This window comes from Canis lupus, chromosome 5 (genome assembly GCF_011100685.1).
Source record: "Canis lupus familiaris isolate Mischka breed German Shepherd chromosome 5, alternate assembly UU_Cfam_GSD_1.0, whole genome shotgun sequence".
Classification (NCBI taxonomy): domain Eukaryota; kingdom Metazoa; phylum Chordata; class Mammalia; order Carnivora; family Canidae; genus Canis; species Canis lupus.
Genome location: NC_049226.1, coordinates 47837994 through 47854173, shown reverse-complemented (window position 1 = coordinate 47854173; position 16180 = coordinate 47837994). Strand labels below are relative to the sequence as shown.

The 16180-nt window shown below is 34.5% G+C and overlaps 1 protein-coding gene across 9 annotated transcripts in view; it reads right to left on the bottom strand.

Moving 5' to 3' along the window:
* Positions 1-16180, bottom strand: part of DOCK7 (dedicator of cytokinesis 7) — a 219131-nt gene that overhangs the window by 146973 nt on the left and 55978 nt on the right. For all 9 annotated transcript variants that reach the window (XM_038537305.1, XM_038537306.1, XM_038537307.1 and 6 more), the window contains exons 10-12: positions 11591-11671; positions 9714-9879; positions 4570-4712 (exon numbers count right to left, since the gene is read on the bottom strand). In XM_038537305.1, coding sequence (XP_038393233.1) covers positions 4570-4712; positions 9714-9879; positions 11591-11671 — 390 coding nt within the window. The remainder of the gene's footprint in view (positions 1-4569; positions 4713-9713; positions 9880-11590; positions 11672-16180) is intronic.

Below are 16180 nucleotides of genomic sequence, written 5' to 3'. Positions count from 1 at the left end.
GAAAAGATTAAATTAATATAATTATGATTAAAAATAAATATGATTTCCTTCTTTTTATGCTTTCAAATTTTATTAAGAGCTATGATAATATTATCCATACTTTAATTTTGTACATTTACTTATAGCCCATTATTTATGTCTATAAGATATTACAGGATACTCTAAAATATAAGCAATCAATACAAGTTAGATGTAGATGAAAAGAAAAAAGAAAAATAAGAATATAGACATAAAAGAAACATATATATAGGGACACCTGAGTGGCTCGGCGGTTGAGCTTCTGACTTCAGCTCAGGGCGTGATCCCAGGGCCCCGGGATCGAGTCCCACATCGGGCTCCCTACAAGGAGCCTGCTTCTCCCTCTCCCTGTGTCTCTGCCTCTTTCCCTCTCTCTTTCTGTGTCTCTCATGAGTATATAAATAAAATCTTTAAAAATATATATATGTGTATATATATATATATATACACATATATATATACATACACATGTACACAACAGTCTTAAAAACTTGTTAGAGTTTTTGTCTTTTCAATTTTACATCACCAAACTTCTCAAATGTAAAATATACAGCATCAGCTAAATTTGAAAAAGAGTAAGTAGCAAGAAAAACTACACTTTTTTTGCTGATTGCAAGTACTTTTTAAAAAAATTTTCATTTGAGTATACTTAACACACAATGTTACATTAGTTTCAGGTGAACAACATAGTAATTTAAGGAGTTAGTACCTTATGCTATGATCACAAGTGTAGCTACCATCTATCACCATACAACACCATTACAGTATCATTGAGCATATTCCTAATGCTGTGCCTTTTATTCCCATGACTTCATTCCATAACTAGAAGCCTGTATCTCCCACTCTTTTACATTTTGCCCATCCCCCCACCTTTCACCCCTCTGGCAACCATCAATTTGTTCTCTGTATTTACAAGTCTGATTCTGCTTTTTGTTCGTTTACACATTTGTTTACAGAAACTACTCTGAAGGAAAAAAATAATTTTCCTGATACTGGGCAGCCCCGGTGGCTCAGTGGTTTAGCGCCACCTTCAGCCCAGGGCATCATCCTGGAGACCCAGGATCGAGTCCCATGTCAGGCTCCTTACATGGAGCCTGCTTCTCTCTCTGCCTGTGTCTCTGCCGCTCTCTCTCTCTCTGTGTCTCTCATTAATAAATAAAATCTTTAATAAAGAAAAATTTTCCTGATACTAAGACCAGAAAGAAAACTGTGAAACAATTTTAATCAATGGGAAATGAGACAAGCAAACAAACAAAAAACCAAACCACACCTATTAATAGAAAATTTTTAACTTAATGTAATATTTTTTCCTACAATTAATATAGGTAAGAATTTTACTCTTTTATTTAAGAGTCAAGCTTTAGATTTTATTAATTCAAACCTCTGCACTTGACACCTTATTGGTTTTAATGCACAGTTCATATACTTCTTATTTTATGTCTTAATGAACATGTTTAACATTAGTTTATTATTGTGGGCCCACCTTAACCCATATCCCACTTGTTCACTATTACATTCTAAAACAGGGTACAGAATTGATCATTTTTTATCCCACTATTTAGAAAAGTATTAATTTCCCAGTGATTCAAGATTTTTGTTAATATTTTAATAAACAGTCTTGAGTTTTATTAAGTTATTATTAGTGAATTTCATTTTATGAAGATTTTTTTTCTAATTACTGCAAATGTTCTACCAGTTTCCTAAAACAGTATACTCTCTCCTTTGAGTCAGATGTTTAAATGGTCCTTTTTGATGATACATTCAGATTACCTCTACTTAATTATTTGTCTACTTAACCTGTTAAATTGACTATATCATTGGCTTCCACTCCTGACTAATCATGTGCCTTTTGTTGGGTGAGGAATAATTCCCATGCCTCAACTTGGTCACATGACTGGCCTTGTCCAATAAGCAAATGTAAATGCAGAAATGTTTGCATAAGTGAGCTTGGCCCCTCTCTTGAACTTAAGCCACAAAAATGAGAATCAAGCCAGCCTGCTAGAGAATGAAAATAGAAGTAGAGAGACATGGAAGACGCCAGACTCATTTCAGTCTTCCCAAGAAAAGTCAGTCTAGACTTCTAGCCATTCTAGTCTAGTCTAAGACAATCTCCAAAGTGAATGAGACTAGCTGATAACCCCCACTCCCATACTGCAGTCATCATTGTGTACTCAAACTTACGTACCTGCCAACAAATAAAACAACTATTCTTGAAACTAATGTGTGGGTTTAATTTTGTTTTTATATCTCTCTGTATTTTTAATTTTGGCTTGGCAATTTCAAATGCTTATATATAAGCATTGCTGATTATTATATCCCAGTCATAGTAATCTCTCATCAATTTAAAGAAAGAACTGTCTTTTGTATCCCATTTATGAGAAATTTATACCTTAAATTATACTATACAAAATTTTATTTCTGCTATTTACTTAATTTGCATTTGCCTGATGCTTTTAAAAATACTTATAGGGACGCCTGGGTAGCCTGGGTAGCTCAGCGGTTGAGTATTTGCCTTTGGCTCAGGGAGGGATCCCAGGTCCGGGATCAAGTCCTGCATCAGGCTCCCTGCAAGAAGCCTGCTTCTCCCTCTGCCTGTCTCTGCATCTCTCATGTATAAATAAAATCTTTAAGAAAAAAATACTTATAAAAATTGTACATGCTAATTATTAAAAAAATAGATTACACAAAGTATAAATGCTTTCCATTAAAATAAACAAATGTTTTCCATTGCTGATGTTTCCAATAATCATTCATTTTAAGTTTTCACAATCACCTTGTGCTAGTTTCTAGCTACTAGTCTCCAATACAGTATCCAGTACATGGTGAATGCTCAAAAAAATATTTGCTGGATACATAGGTATGTGGGTGGACTGATACACAGTACGTGCTGAACACTTAGAAACTATGAGTTGGATCAATAGGTAGGTGGGTGGATAGATGACTTGTTGATTTAAGGTTACAATACCAGGTCAATAATAAAGTAGGCTGAGAAATGAAAACAGAACTGTAGAAATAGTGGAGAAGTGATATAGTGGTTGAAAAAGTAGAAAGAGAGAAAAATGTCATAGCTGCAAGTCTATGTCACTGTATCACATAAATCTACTGCTCTGTTTCTGTAGCTTTATTTGGTCTATCACTTCAACCAAGTTAACACTGTGGCCTTTTCTAGACTCTTATTCTATTGTCCATAATAAAAAGACCCTTAACCACTTCGGACACTTCTCAGCTGCTTCACTCTCCATTTGAATCTCTAAGAGCAGCTGTATAAATACTCTTGACATAAAACTGTGAATGGGGATGCCGCCTGCCTTCAGCCTAGGGCATGATCCTGAAATCCCTGGATCGAGTCCCATATTGGGCTCCCTGCATGGAACCTGCTTCTCTCTCTGCCTCTCTCTCTCTGCGTCTCTCATGAATAAATACATAAAATCTGAGAAAAAAAAAAAAAAACTGTGAACGGGGCTTCAACTACACTGCTATTTTTCACTTTACTTTCCTAAATTCTTGCCTTCTTTCAAGTTACAAGATGTCAGTAGGCCAGGATTTCCTCCTTTTATTTAGAATAAGACCTCAAAAGAAGGAATTCTCCAACAATACTTAGCACTTCTCTTTCATCTGTTCCAAAATATATGCATGGTAACAATCCATTTTGTAGGGATCCCTGGGTGGCGCAGCGGTTTGGCGCCTGCCTTTGACCCAGGGCGCGATCCTGGAAACCCAGGATCGAATCCCACGTCGGGCTCCCGGTGCATGGAGCCTGCTTCTCCCTCTGCCTGTGTCTCTGCCTCTCTCTCTCTCTCTCTCTCTCTGTGACTATCATAAATAAATAAATAAATAAATTTAAAGAAAAAAAAATCCATTTTGTATCAAAATTCGGTATGGATATGCACACATGCATGTACTCACACAAAAATTAAAGGGAAAAAAGCTCACTGAAGCAATATTTAACCTAAATGCAATGCACTATTATTTTTCTATTCTACTGGATTTGTTTTTAAAGTGGATATTATCTATTACATTTCCATTACTGTTGGGGATCATGACTAGCATTTGAAAACTAACGATCGGATTCATGATTTGAAGTACAGAGAATGTATTTGTAAAGAATAAAATATCTTTGATCAAGAACTTCCTGGACCTATAAATACACCTATAAAAACAATGCACTACTAAGGCCTGAAAGTCCTATTCCATATACTATAGATGTCATAATTCAAACAAACAAACAAACAAAAATGGGTGGGGAAGAGAGATACAATCACATAATTGCTTAGTAAGAAAATTTATAAACCATAAATGTTTAAAAATTAAAATATTACAATTAAGAAACAGGATATAAATCTGGAGGACTGATTTTGATCCATTATAACATTTAAATAAATATAATTATCCAACAGGCACAATATTATTTTATTATACTTTTATCTTTAAAAGATTTTTAATTTCTCAAAATCACACTTACTGCATATACATGCATAATTACAACTTTTCTGAGACCAAAAAATTTTATGTACAAATACCCTCTAGAATTCCTACATGACAGAACAATACCTGCTTAAAAAAATTCGTCACTGTTAGAGTAGCAGGTCGAAAGCTGGTCAAGTTACAAGCATCATCTCCACTTGTTGTCCTTTCAAGTGATCGTCTGCCAACAATACTAGAATTCCTCCTCTCTGACCAAGACCCTTTTCTTTCTATCAAGGGGGGAAAAAAAAGTATAGAATTCATTTTCATAATACTTAAAATTTGTTTTAAAGCAGCTTTGCAAATACAGAAAAAAAAACATTAAAAGTGAAAATTATCTATTCAGCATATTGTTTGTAGTAAGAATTTTACTTTCAGATAGGTGACTAGGTTGCACAGTCAGCTAAGCATCAGACTTGATTGGGCTCAGGTCCATGATCTCAAGGTTCTGAGAACGAGCCCGGTGTCAGGCTCCGCACTCAGCACAGAGTCTACTTAAAATGTTTCTCCTTTGTGCTTGCTTCGGAGGCACATATACTAAAAAGGACTGTTCCTCCCTCTCCTTCACTTTTGACAAATGAATACTTCTGTGGAAGTGGTATTTTCTCTAACATATATCATTTGCTTTTTCATTCCTTAAAGCAGTGCCCTGAAATTACAAAGCCACCTTCTTTCCTCTTCCAGTTTGGAGAAATTGGTGTTCACAATAATAGAGAAACTTAGAACTCAAGTTCACTCCCTCTTTCTCAAATAAATATATAAATCTTAAAAAAAATATTTCATTTCTGGAGAGATCAATAAAGAAGCACTGTACCTAAATCTTCTCGTTCTCTTTTTAAAATTTCTCCAGTGTAAAACAAGTTTCTACTACACAAAATTTATGCAGATGACCAAAGATGAGCTATGAAGAACAGCTGCAGAAGAATTATGCATTTATTGGGAAATATTCACACAATAAAAATTTTAGTCACCATATAATAGTCCCCCAGTCTTAGCACTTGAATTTGAAAGAGAATTTTAATTCAAAGTCCTTGCAAGATAACCCTGTTATTCAAAACCATATAAACAGCTATATTGCAGATCAACAAGGAAACAGAAAACTTAAAACTATAAACAAACTATACATAACAGACATCTATCTATACTACATATCAGCAAGCAAAAGTAGAATACATGTTCTTCTCAAGCACACACAACTTAGAACATTCACCAAGGTCTCATCTATAAGACAAAATAGAATAAATTTAAGAGGCTGAAATCGTATAAAATATGTTCTCCAACAACAATCAAATCAAACTATAAATCAGTTACAGAAGAAAATATGGGGAATTCATAAACATGTGGAAGTTAAACAGCAAACTCTCAAACAACAAGGGTAATTAGGAAATAAGATGAATAAAAATTAAAACACAATATCCCAAGACATATGGGATAAGCAATGCTCAGAATGCTCAGAATAAAATTTACACCTATGAGTACCTATTAAAATGCCTATTGGATCCCTGGGTGGCTTAGTGGTTTACTGCCTGCCTTCAGCCCAGGATACGATCCTGGAGTCCCGAGATCAAGTCCCACATCAGGCTCCCTGCATGGGCCTGCCTCTCCCCTCTGTCTGTGTCTCTGCCTCTCTCTCTCTGTCTCTCTCTCTCTGTCTCTCTCTCTCTGTCTCTCATGAATAAATAAATAAAATCTTAAAAAAATAAAATACCTATTATATTTTTAAAAAAGGAAGAAAACTCTCAAATCAATAACTTAACCTTATGCTTTAAGAAACTAGAAAATGAGAAAACTAAAATTGAAGCAAACATGACAAAAGACTCAAAAAAATACAACACATAAATGGCAATAAATGAAACCGAAACTAAAAACACATCCATGAAATGAAAAACTGGATCTCCAAAAAGAAAATTTTAAAAATGTTAGCTAAATGAGTAATTTAAAATATAGACAGGATTCAAGTTACTAAAAATCAGGAATGAAGGAAGAGATATCACTACGGTTCTTAGAAAAAGGATTATATTACAATATTATGAATAACTGTAGGAATTAGATAATTTACACAAAATGAACCTTCCGGGGATCCCTGGGTGGCTCAGCGGTTTAGCGCCTGCCTTTGACCCAGGGCACAATCCTGGAGTCCCGGGATCAAGTCCCGGGTCAGGGTCGCGGCATGGAGCTGGCTTATCCCTCTGCCTGTGTCCCTGACCGCCCCCCCAATGTCTATCATGAATAAATAAATAAAATCTTAAAAAAAAAAATGAACCTTTCTAGAAAGAAACATAATAATGAAACTGATTTAAGGTAAAACAAAAAATATAAAATGATCTAAAACAAGTGAAAAGATCTATTTAGTAAAGAAAAAAACTTACCACAAAAAGACCAAGCCAAGATGGCTTCACTAGAGAATTTTTCCAATATTTCAAAAAACAAATATCTCTTATAGAAAAAAAATATTAAATAAAATACTGGGAAACATATTCTAACATCTACAAAAAACTTACATACCGTGACCAAGTGGGATTCCTCCCAAAATGTTAATCTTACATTTCTTAACTAATCTTGTTTAACATCCAAAACCCAATCAACTAATGCAAGACACCCTACTAAACGAATATAAGACAAAAACCATACAAGACAACTCTAAGGCAGAAAAAAGATTTGACAAAATTCATCATTCTTTCCAGATAAAAACATTCAAAAAGTTAGGAATAGAAGGTAATTTCATCAATCTACTAAGCTACACTTATGAAAAATCGACAGAAACAAACTTGATAAAAAAAGGCTGAATGTACTCCTCCCAAGGTCAGGAACAAGAAGAGGATATCCACTCTTGCCACTTTTATTAAATATTATATAGGAGGTTATAGTTAACATTGTATAGGAGGCTCATTAGAAAAGAAAAATATAAAAGACATCCAGACTGAAAAAGAAACAGTAAACTTTTTGTTATTTACATATGACTTGACCTAGTATAGAGAAAATCCTAAAGAATCCAGGAAAAAGAAAAAAAAAAAAAAACATTGTAATTAGCAAACATGTTAAAAATGATTTCAAAGTTCAGGACAAATATTCAAGTCAATATTCTTTTTTTTTTTTTTCAAGTCAATATTCTATACATAACAAGTAAATATTCTAAAAATAAAGTTAAGAAAACAATTGCATTTAAAATAGCATAAAAAACAGTAAAATATTTGGGTATACATTTAACAGGAAAAGTGCAAGGCTTGTATACTGAAAACGATAAACTGTTGAAAAAAAAAGTTAAGATCTAAATAAATGGAGAAACGTTCCATGGATTGGAAGATTTAATATTGTTAAGAGGGCTTGGGGCAGCCCGGGTGGCTCAGCAGTTTAGCGCAGCCTTCAGCCCAGGGCCTGATCCTGGAGACTCGGGATGGAGTCCCACGTCAGGCTCCCTGCATGGAGCCTGCTTCTCCCTCTGCCTGTGTGTGTGTGTGTGTCTGTCTGTCTGTCTCTCATGAATAAATAAAATATTTTTTAAAAAAATAAAAAAAAAAAAAAAGAAATTGACAGCTGATCCTAAATTTCATATGAAACTACAAGGGCCCAAATAGGGAGGAAAAAAAAAACTTTAAAAAAAATAATAAAGTTGGAGGGCTCTCTCCAATTTCAAAACTTATTGCAAAGCTAAAATAATCAACGCAGTATAGTACTACCAGAAGCTCAGACACATAAATCAACGGAATAGAATTGAGAGTCCAGAATTCAACCCATATATCTATCATGAACTGATTTTCAACAAGAATGGCAAGACCCTTTGCTGGAGAAAGAACAGTCTTAGCAAATGGGTGCTGGGACAACTCATTATCTACATAAAAAAAATAATGGTTGGACCTCTACTTCTCATGTAGCCAAATAAGAGCTATACCTATAAAATTCTATAAAGCATACAAGTAAATCTTCCTGATCTGAGATTAGGTAATGTTTTCTTAGATATAACTCCAAAAACACAAGCAACAAAAGAAAGGAGAAACGGAACTTCATCAAAATTTTAAATCTCTGTGCTGCAAACAATACCACCAAAAAAATAAAAAAACAACCCATAGACTTGGAAAAAATATTTACAAATCCTTAATTAGATAAAAGATTTGTATCCAGAATACAAAAGGACTCTTATAACTCAATGACAAGTAAATTTTTAAAAACACGTAAAAAATTAGCATACACTAGAAAACAAGACAAAACAGATATTAAAAATAAAAAGGGCAAAGGATTTGACTACATATTTATCCAAAGAAAATATACGAATAGCCAGTGCAGTAAAATAATACTAAAGATCATTAACTATCAAGGAAAGGCAAATCTAAACCACAGTGACAAACCTCTTTACCCACACTAGGATGGCTGTAATCAAAGGACCAGATAATACAAGTGTTGGCAAAGATATAGAGAAATTGGAACCTTCACACACTGCTAGTAGAAATTTTAATGGAGCAGCAACATTGAAAAAAAGCCTGGTAGTTCATTAGTAGGTGAAAGAATTATCATATGACTTAACAATTAATTACCAGTTTAAAACCAAAAGAAATGAAACATATATTCAAATAAAAGCTTGTCCATGAACATTAACTGCAGTATTTATACTAAACAAATAGTTTAAACAACCTAAATGTCTGTCAACTGATGGATAGACAAATAAAATGTGCTATATCCACGTGATGGACTATTATTTGGCAATAAAAAAAATTAAATACTGATACATGCTATAACATGATTGAACTTTTAAAACATTACACCATGTGAAAGAAAGTATTAACAAAAGACTACAATTATATAATTCTATTGATATGAAATGTCTAGCATAGACAAATCCATCTATGTCTCCATAGACAAAAGAGATCAGAGATTGTTTAGGGTTGTCTTTGGGAATTGGGGAAGAAGGGATAGTTACTGCTAATGAGTAGAACAGTGTTCCAAATTAGACTGCGGTGACAGTTGTAGAACCTTGTGAATAGATTCAAAAAAAAAAAAATGAATTAGACACTTTAAATGGGTAAAATGTATAGCATATGAATTACACCTCAATAAAGCTGTGGGTTGGGGGGAAGGCAAGAAAAAAAAAACACTGAATGCCTCTGAACATTGCAAGGTGTACAAATAAAACAAGCCAAAAAAAAAAAAAAAAAAAACCCAAAAACAAATAAAACAAGCCTATATAGAAAAAAATTTAAAAGTATACATTTAAAATATTTTATATAAAACACTCTTACCTCCAGTGCTTATTTCCACCTCTGTAGAATCTCTTTCCAAACTCCCTGCACTGCTAACAATATTCATTAAATGGATTGCAGTCCAAGCAAAAGGCATGCGATACTTCCCAAGTCTTTGACAAAACTGATCGGCTTGACTTTTCAGCTTCTCCAATTTTTCCTTATTCTGCAAAACAAAACTTTATACATTATATAATTATGCTCAAAAGAAATGAATTAAAGACTACTCCATAATACATAAAAGGACAGGGTAAGAACTCGCAATTCTCAACACAGATGGAAAAATAATCTATACCTTTCAGAGATCAACTAACACTACATTTATCTTAACCACTGAATAATTTCAATCCATTCTATAAATGTATGTGCAGAGTAAGTCTTTCAAATTTCTCTTTGTGATTATCTCATCTTGGTAGGAAAGAAAGGAGAGCAAGTGTCAAACATGTTTATGTATTACAAGTACTATTTTATGCAAAGAAACATAACCATGTTCTAGCCAATAACTGCTAAATACAAAATATTCAAGGTTATGACTTACTAAATTTTATTATTCTAAAAAAGATGGAAGTAGTTGAGCCACTTGGAACTAATCCTGAATTTTATGGCAAGAAAAGGAATAAGGTAAGGTGGGAGTGGGGGGCACAAATAGGCTAATAACATATAAACTCAAAATTGTAATTAAAGAAATAAAGAAAAAATTATTACAAATGGACTAAACCCTAGAAATAAACTGATGGTCCAAACACTATGTAACTACCTAGAAGATACCATGAAGCTAGCCCAACTTTTAGGCTGTCCTGGACACAAACGCTAAGGTGGCCTATGAGAACTAACCAATAGGGAAAGCCAGAATACAGTAACCCTGATTTCAATCAGCTAGCCAGGGATCAGAGGACAGTATCATGTCCTCAGGTCTACCTATATTAGCAGAAAAAGCTCAGTTCCTGTACTAATTTCACAAAGATAGAAAGCAAAACATATTCTAGATTTTGGTAACTTGTCCAGTATTCCTCAATCATACTATCCTGGCTGTTTCAACTATTAAATCATGTGGTCAAAGATCTAAGATCTTCTGTTATTTTGTAGCTAACACAGGGTATCTGAAATTTGGTACCAACTTTATATGAATTACTTCTGCTTTATAAATTGATCCAGATTCTAAAACTTAGTCATCTGATGGCAAAAGATAGATTGCATTTTCTATTTTTACTGTATTCCTCAATTATCTGCAGCGTGACAGAGCTCAAGAATAGTCATCTTACTATGAAGTTTTATTATCAATATCACTATTTTGTAAAACTATAACTATTTTTGAAAATTTTAGTTATTTGGGAATTAAGTACATTAATTTCTCTTCAAGAAAAAAATTCAGAGTCAATTAGTTTGGGAGTGAGAGAGATTTTGAAGAATAACACAGCACAGAGGCACCTGGGTGGCTCAGTCTTTTAAATGTCTGACTCTGGATTTCAGCTCAAGTCATGATCTCAGAATTTTGAGATTAAGCACAGCACTGGGCTCCCACTGGACATAAAGCCTGCTTAAAATTCTCTCATTCCAAAAAAAAAAAAAAAAAAGTTCTCTCATTCTACCTGTCCCTAGCCACCACCCGCCAAAAAAAATGACATATGACAAAAGCTAGGTGGCAAAAAAGATAAAGAAGAAAGTAATAAATTGGGTAGGTCAATAGAAAATAATGAATTAGTAGTGAAATTCCTTAATATGCTTTGCATAGTATTCTGCCAAAGAATAACTTCGGAAATCAGAGGATGTTTAGGGTTGAGTTTGAGGATTTAGGGGAAATGGGAAGAAAACTATATGACTATAGAGATGGGAAATGACTATAAAAGTGAGAAAAAATGTGAGGCATGACAATCTACCTTCGTCGCATCTGCTTCTTTGAAAATCATATATGGTTCTGCACACTCTCCAATGTCACCTTGCTGTAGAACTTTTTCTAGCTGTCAAAGAAAAAAAAGTAAAGACTAATTAAGCTGAAAGAAAAAAAAAAGCAATCAGCCAGGAATGCAAGGATGGTTCAACATTAAAACCAACCTTTCAACATAAAGTACATTAACAGAATGACAGAAAACACACACGATCATCTCAAGTGATACAGAAAAATAACTAGGCAAAGTTCAATACCCTTTGAATGCTAGGAACATTCAACAAACTAGGAATACGAGAAAGCTACCTCAACATAATAAATGCCGTATATGGAAATACCAGAGCTAAAATCATATTCAGTGGTGAAAGACTGAAAGTTTTTCCTCTAACATCGGGAACAAGATATGGATGTTCACTTTTGCCAATTCTATTCAACAAAGTACTGGAAGTCTAAGCCAGAGAATAAAGCAAGAGAAACAGAATATATAGGACCAAATCTGAATGGAAGAAGTAAAATTGTCTTTGTCTGTAGATGTAATCTTTTGCACAGAAGAGCCTATTACACACACACACACACACACACACATCACGGTTAAAACTAATAAATTCCACAAAGTTACAGGATACAAAATCAACATGCAGAAATTAGTTGTATCTCTATACATTAATAATGAACAATTCAAAAAGGAAATTAAGAAGACAATTCCATTTACAGTAATATCAAAAACAAAAAATATAGGTATCCCCCACTTTTAGAAAGCTCCCATTATGCCACTTTGCTTTTACAAAAGACCTACAATACTAGTTTTCATTAACTGAAAGAAATCTAAAGTTTCACCTTTATAAAAAAAAAAAAAGGCAAAAAGCAAAAATAACATTCAACATTTGCTTTGCAGTTGCCAGATATATAGGCAGTACGCACCTTGAGAAACAAGAGTGGCACTGCCAACCCTCTTCCCTGGACACTACACTCAGCATCTTAGCATCAAGCTGCCATAGCAGTGAACTCTATATATGAGCATCTGGGCTTTATCTCAATTTATTTTGTGCCTTTGTTGGCAAGATTATATCCAATGGTAGCAGGAAAGCCTAAGAGAGCTTATTTTTGGAGGTCCAAAAACACTCAAAAAATTTTCCATATAAATAAATGGTAACTATTTTTTCACTTTATGCCATTTCAGCTTACAAAAGTTTCATAAAGGCACTCTCCTTCCAGATAGCAAGGAAACCTGTACTGAGAAATTAACTTAACCAAAAAAGGTAAATGATCTGTAATCTGAAAACCATAAAACACTTGTAAAAGAAATTGAAGAAGATATAAAAAGACATCCCATATTCATGGACCAGAAACTTTAAAATCCTTAAGATATCAATTCTACACAACGCAATCTAGGGATTTAGTGCAATCTCTACCAAATCTCAAGGATTTTTGTTTGCAGAAATAGAAAAATTCATCCTAAAATTCATATGAAATTTCAAAGAACCTTCAATAATCACAACAAACCTTTATAAGGAGAACAAAGCTGGAAGTCTCATATTTCCAGATTTCACAATACAAAGCTACAGTTATAACAAAAATTTGATACTGACATAAAGACATATATATAGATGAATGGAACAGAATACAGCCCAGAAATAAACCTTCATGATTTTCAACAAGATTGCCTAGACCATTAAATGGGGAAAGGACAGTTTTTTCCAAAAGTAGTATTTTAAAAACTATATATCCAAATGTAAAAGAATAAATTTAGACCCTTACCCTTTATCAAATACAAAAATTAACACAAAATGAACCAAAGACCTAAATGTAGACCTAAAACGTAAAACTCTTAAGAGAAAAATTAGAAGCTTCATGACACTGGAATTGACATTTTCTTGGATTTGACACAGAAAAGCAAAGGCATGGGGAGCCTGGATGGCACACACGGTTAAGCAACAGACTTGATTTCGAATCAGGTCATGATCTCAGTGTTTTGAGACTGAGGCTCATGTAGGGCTCCACACTCAGTAGGGAGTTTGTTTAAGACTCTCCCTCTCCCTCTGCCCCTCCCCCTACTCCCTCTCTGTCTCTCTCTCAAATAAATAAATCTTAAAAAGAAAAAAAATAAGCACAAGCGTCCCTGGGTGGCTCAGTTGGTTCAGCGTCTGCCTTCAGCTCAAGCCATGATCTCAGGGTCCTGGAAGTGAGTCCCACATTGGGCTCTCTGCTTAGCAGGGAGTCAGCTTCTCCCTCTGCCCCTTACGCCACTCATACTCTCTCTCTCTCTCTCTCTGAAATAAATAAATAAAATCTTGGGGCGCCTGAGTAGCTTAGTTGGTTAAGCAGTTGCCTTCAGCTCAAGTCAGGATCCCAGGGTCCTGGGACCAAGCCCTGCATTGGGCTCACTGCTCAGCAGGGAGCCTGCTTCTGCCTCTCCCTAGGCTGTCCATCCTCCTTATGCTCTCTGGCTCTCCTGTGTCTGTCAAATAAATAAAAAATCTTACATACATACATACATACATACATGCATATATATCTTTTAGAATGATCTTTTTTAAAAAAGCACAGGCATACCTCAACAAAAAATTTAATTAAAATACTTTTAAGGTTATTCTGTTATCATTACCTTAATGATAAATGAAATGAAATTTTTTAAAAAAAAGCAAGTTTATCTTCCCCTATTTGTAGGTTTCTTTCAATGAGCTTTGTTTTTGTACTCTAAACTTCCATAAAAAATAATCCAAACAAAATGGTATTACTCCTTCACATATTTACCAGAAAGCAACTAAGCTGTTAAACAGAACCCAAGGGGCACCCAAGGGGCACCCAAGTGGCTCAGGGGTTGAGCGTCTGCCTTTGGCTTAGGTCACGATCCCAGGGTCCTGGGATGGAGTCCCACATCAGGCTCCTCGCATGGAGCCTGCTTCTCCCTCTGCCTATGTCTCTGCCTCTCTCTCTGTCCCTCACTAATAAATAAAACTCTTTAAAATAAATAAATACATACATACATGCAATACAATACAATAAACAAACCCCAAAATGAGCAAGGAATTAATAATCCTGGCTCAGGGCAGCCCAGGTGGCTCAGCGGTTTAGTGCCGCCTTCAGCCCAGGGCATGATCCTGGAGACCCCGGATCAAGTCCCACGTCAGGCTCCCTGCATGGAGCCTGCTTCTCCCTCTGCCTATGTCTGTTCCTCTCTCTCTTTGTGTGTGTGTCTCTCATTAATAAATAAGTAAAATCTTTAAAAATAATAATAATAATAATAATCCTGGCTCAGCCAGAATTCCAGTATCTCGGACAATGATATATTGCACTAATAGCTCCAATTCTTCACCCTTCCTTTACCCTGCTCATTGCTACATGACGTGGGAATCCCTCTGAATAAAAAGGCCAGCCAAGTATATATCCCAACTCCTTGATTTTGTGTTCTGTCACGTGACTTGTATTGGCCAACGGAATGTTAGCTGGATGTGACCTAAAGCTTAAAAGGTGCCTATGCAGGTGGGTCTACTTTTTGGCACTTCTACAATCACCATGAGAATGTGCCAGATTAGACTGCTAAAAAAGAGACATATAGAAAAGTACAGCTTCAGCTGAATCAACTGACCCCTCCACCGCACCAACAGACAACTACAGGAACACAAACCACCTGTATTGATTAACCACCAGACAACTCAGATGCATGACCTAAGTAAGTGCCTGTTGTTGCATGCTACTAGGATCTCTTTTTCTTCATGTATAGCCATAACTCACCAGCACACAGATCAATAGAATTCTTCCTCTCAGGGAACAAAACCATCCCGCTGCACAACAAGTGATTTAAGAAAACCTCCTAAATTAACATTTTCTTTAAAATTTTAATATTTTAACTTGTTCAATTTTTTAAAATTATAAAAAAGCTTGTTCTATGTATACACATATATTTGTATACATCTATATTTTATAAAATTGACATCATACAGTTTTGTACCAGATTTTTCACTAAATATTATACGCCACATGTTTCTGTATCACTAAAAATTCTTCCAAATTGTGCTTTTATTTGCCATGTATCGAATATAATATGAATTAATATGAATATGAATTAATATAAATATAATATGAATATAATATGATTTATCTCCCTATTTACTTACATTGAACATTTACAATATTTCTTACACTTAATCCTATCTAAACTGTTCACTCCGATGATGACAACCAAATCTTGTCACTAAATAATCTCACTTTCAAACAGTAAATATTCCAACCATCAGCTGTATCTTTCCATATCATATCCTCAAATATGTTCTATTTTATGAAAACATACCATTTTCCCATGTAAAGGAACTTGTATATACTATATTTATCAATTGTATTAGTATCTAGAACTTTACTCTTTGAGTTTCAAAAGACCACTGCTGCTAAATCCTTGCTTGTAGGACTGATTAACTGTTCACAGTAGCTAAGACCTATTTTAACCTGAATTCATAGCAATGTGTCCACAAATTAGGACATTATTCCTGTGGGTAAACAGGATTCATTTCATGACAATCCATTTTATAGCCTTATTGTAAAATTCATTACCTTTTAGGGTAATTTTATATAAATGAAGATAAAA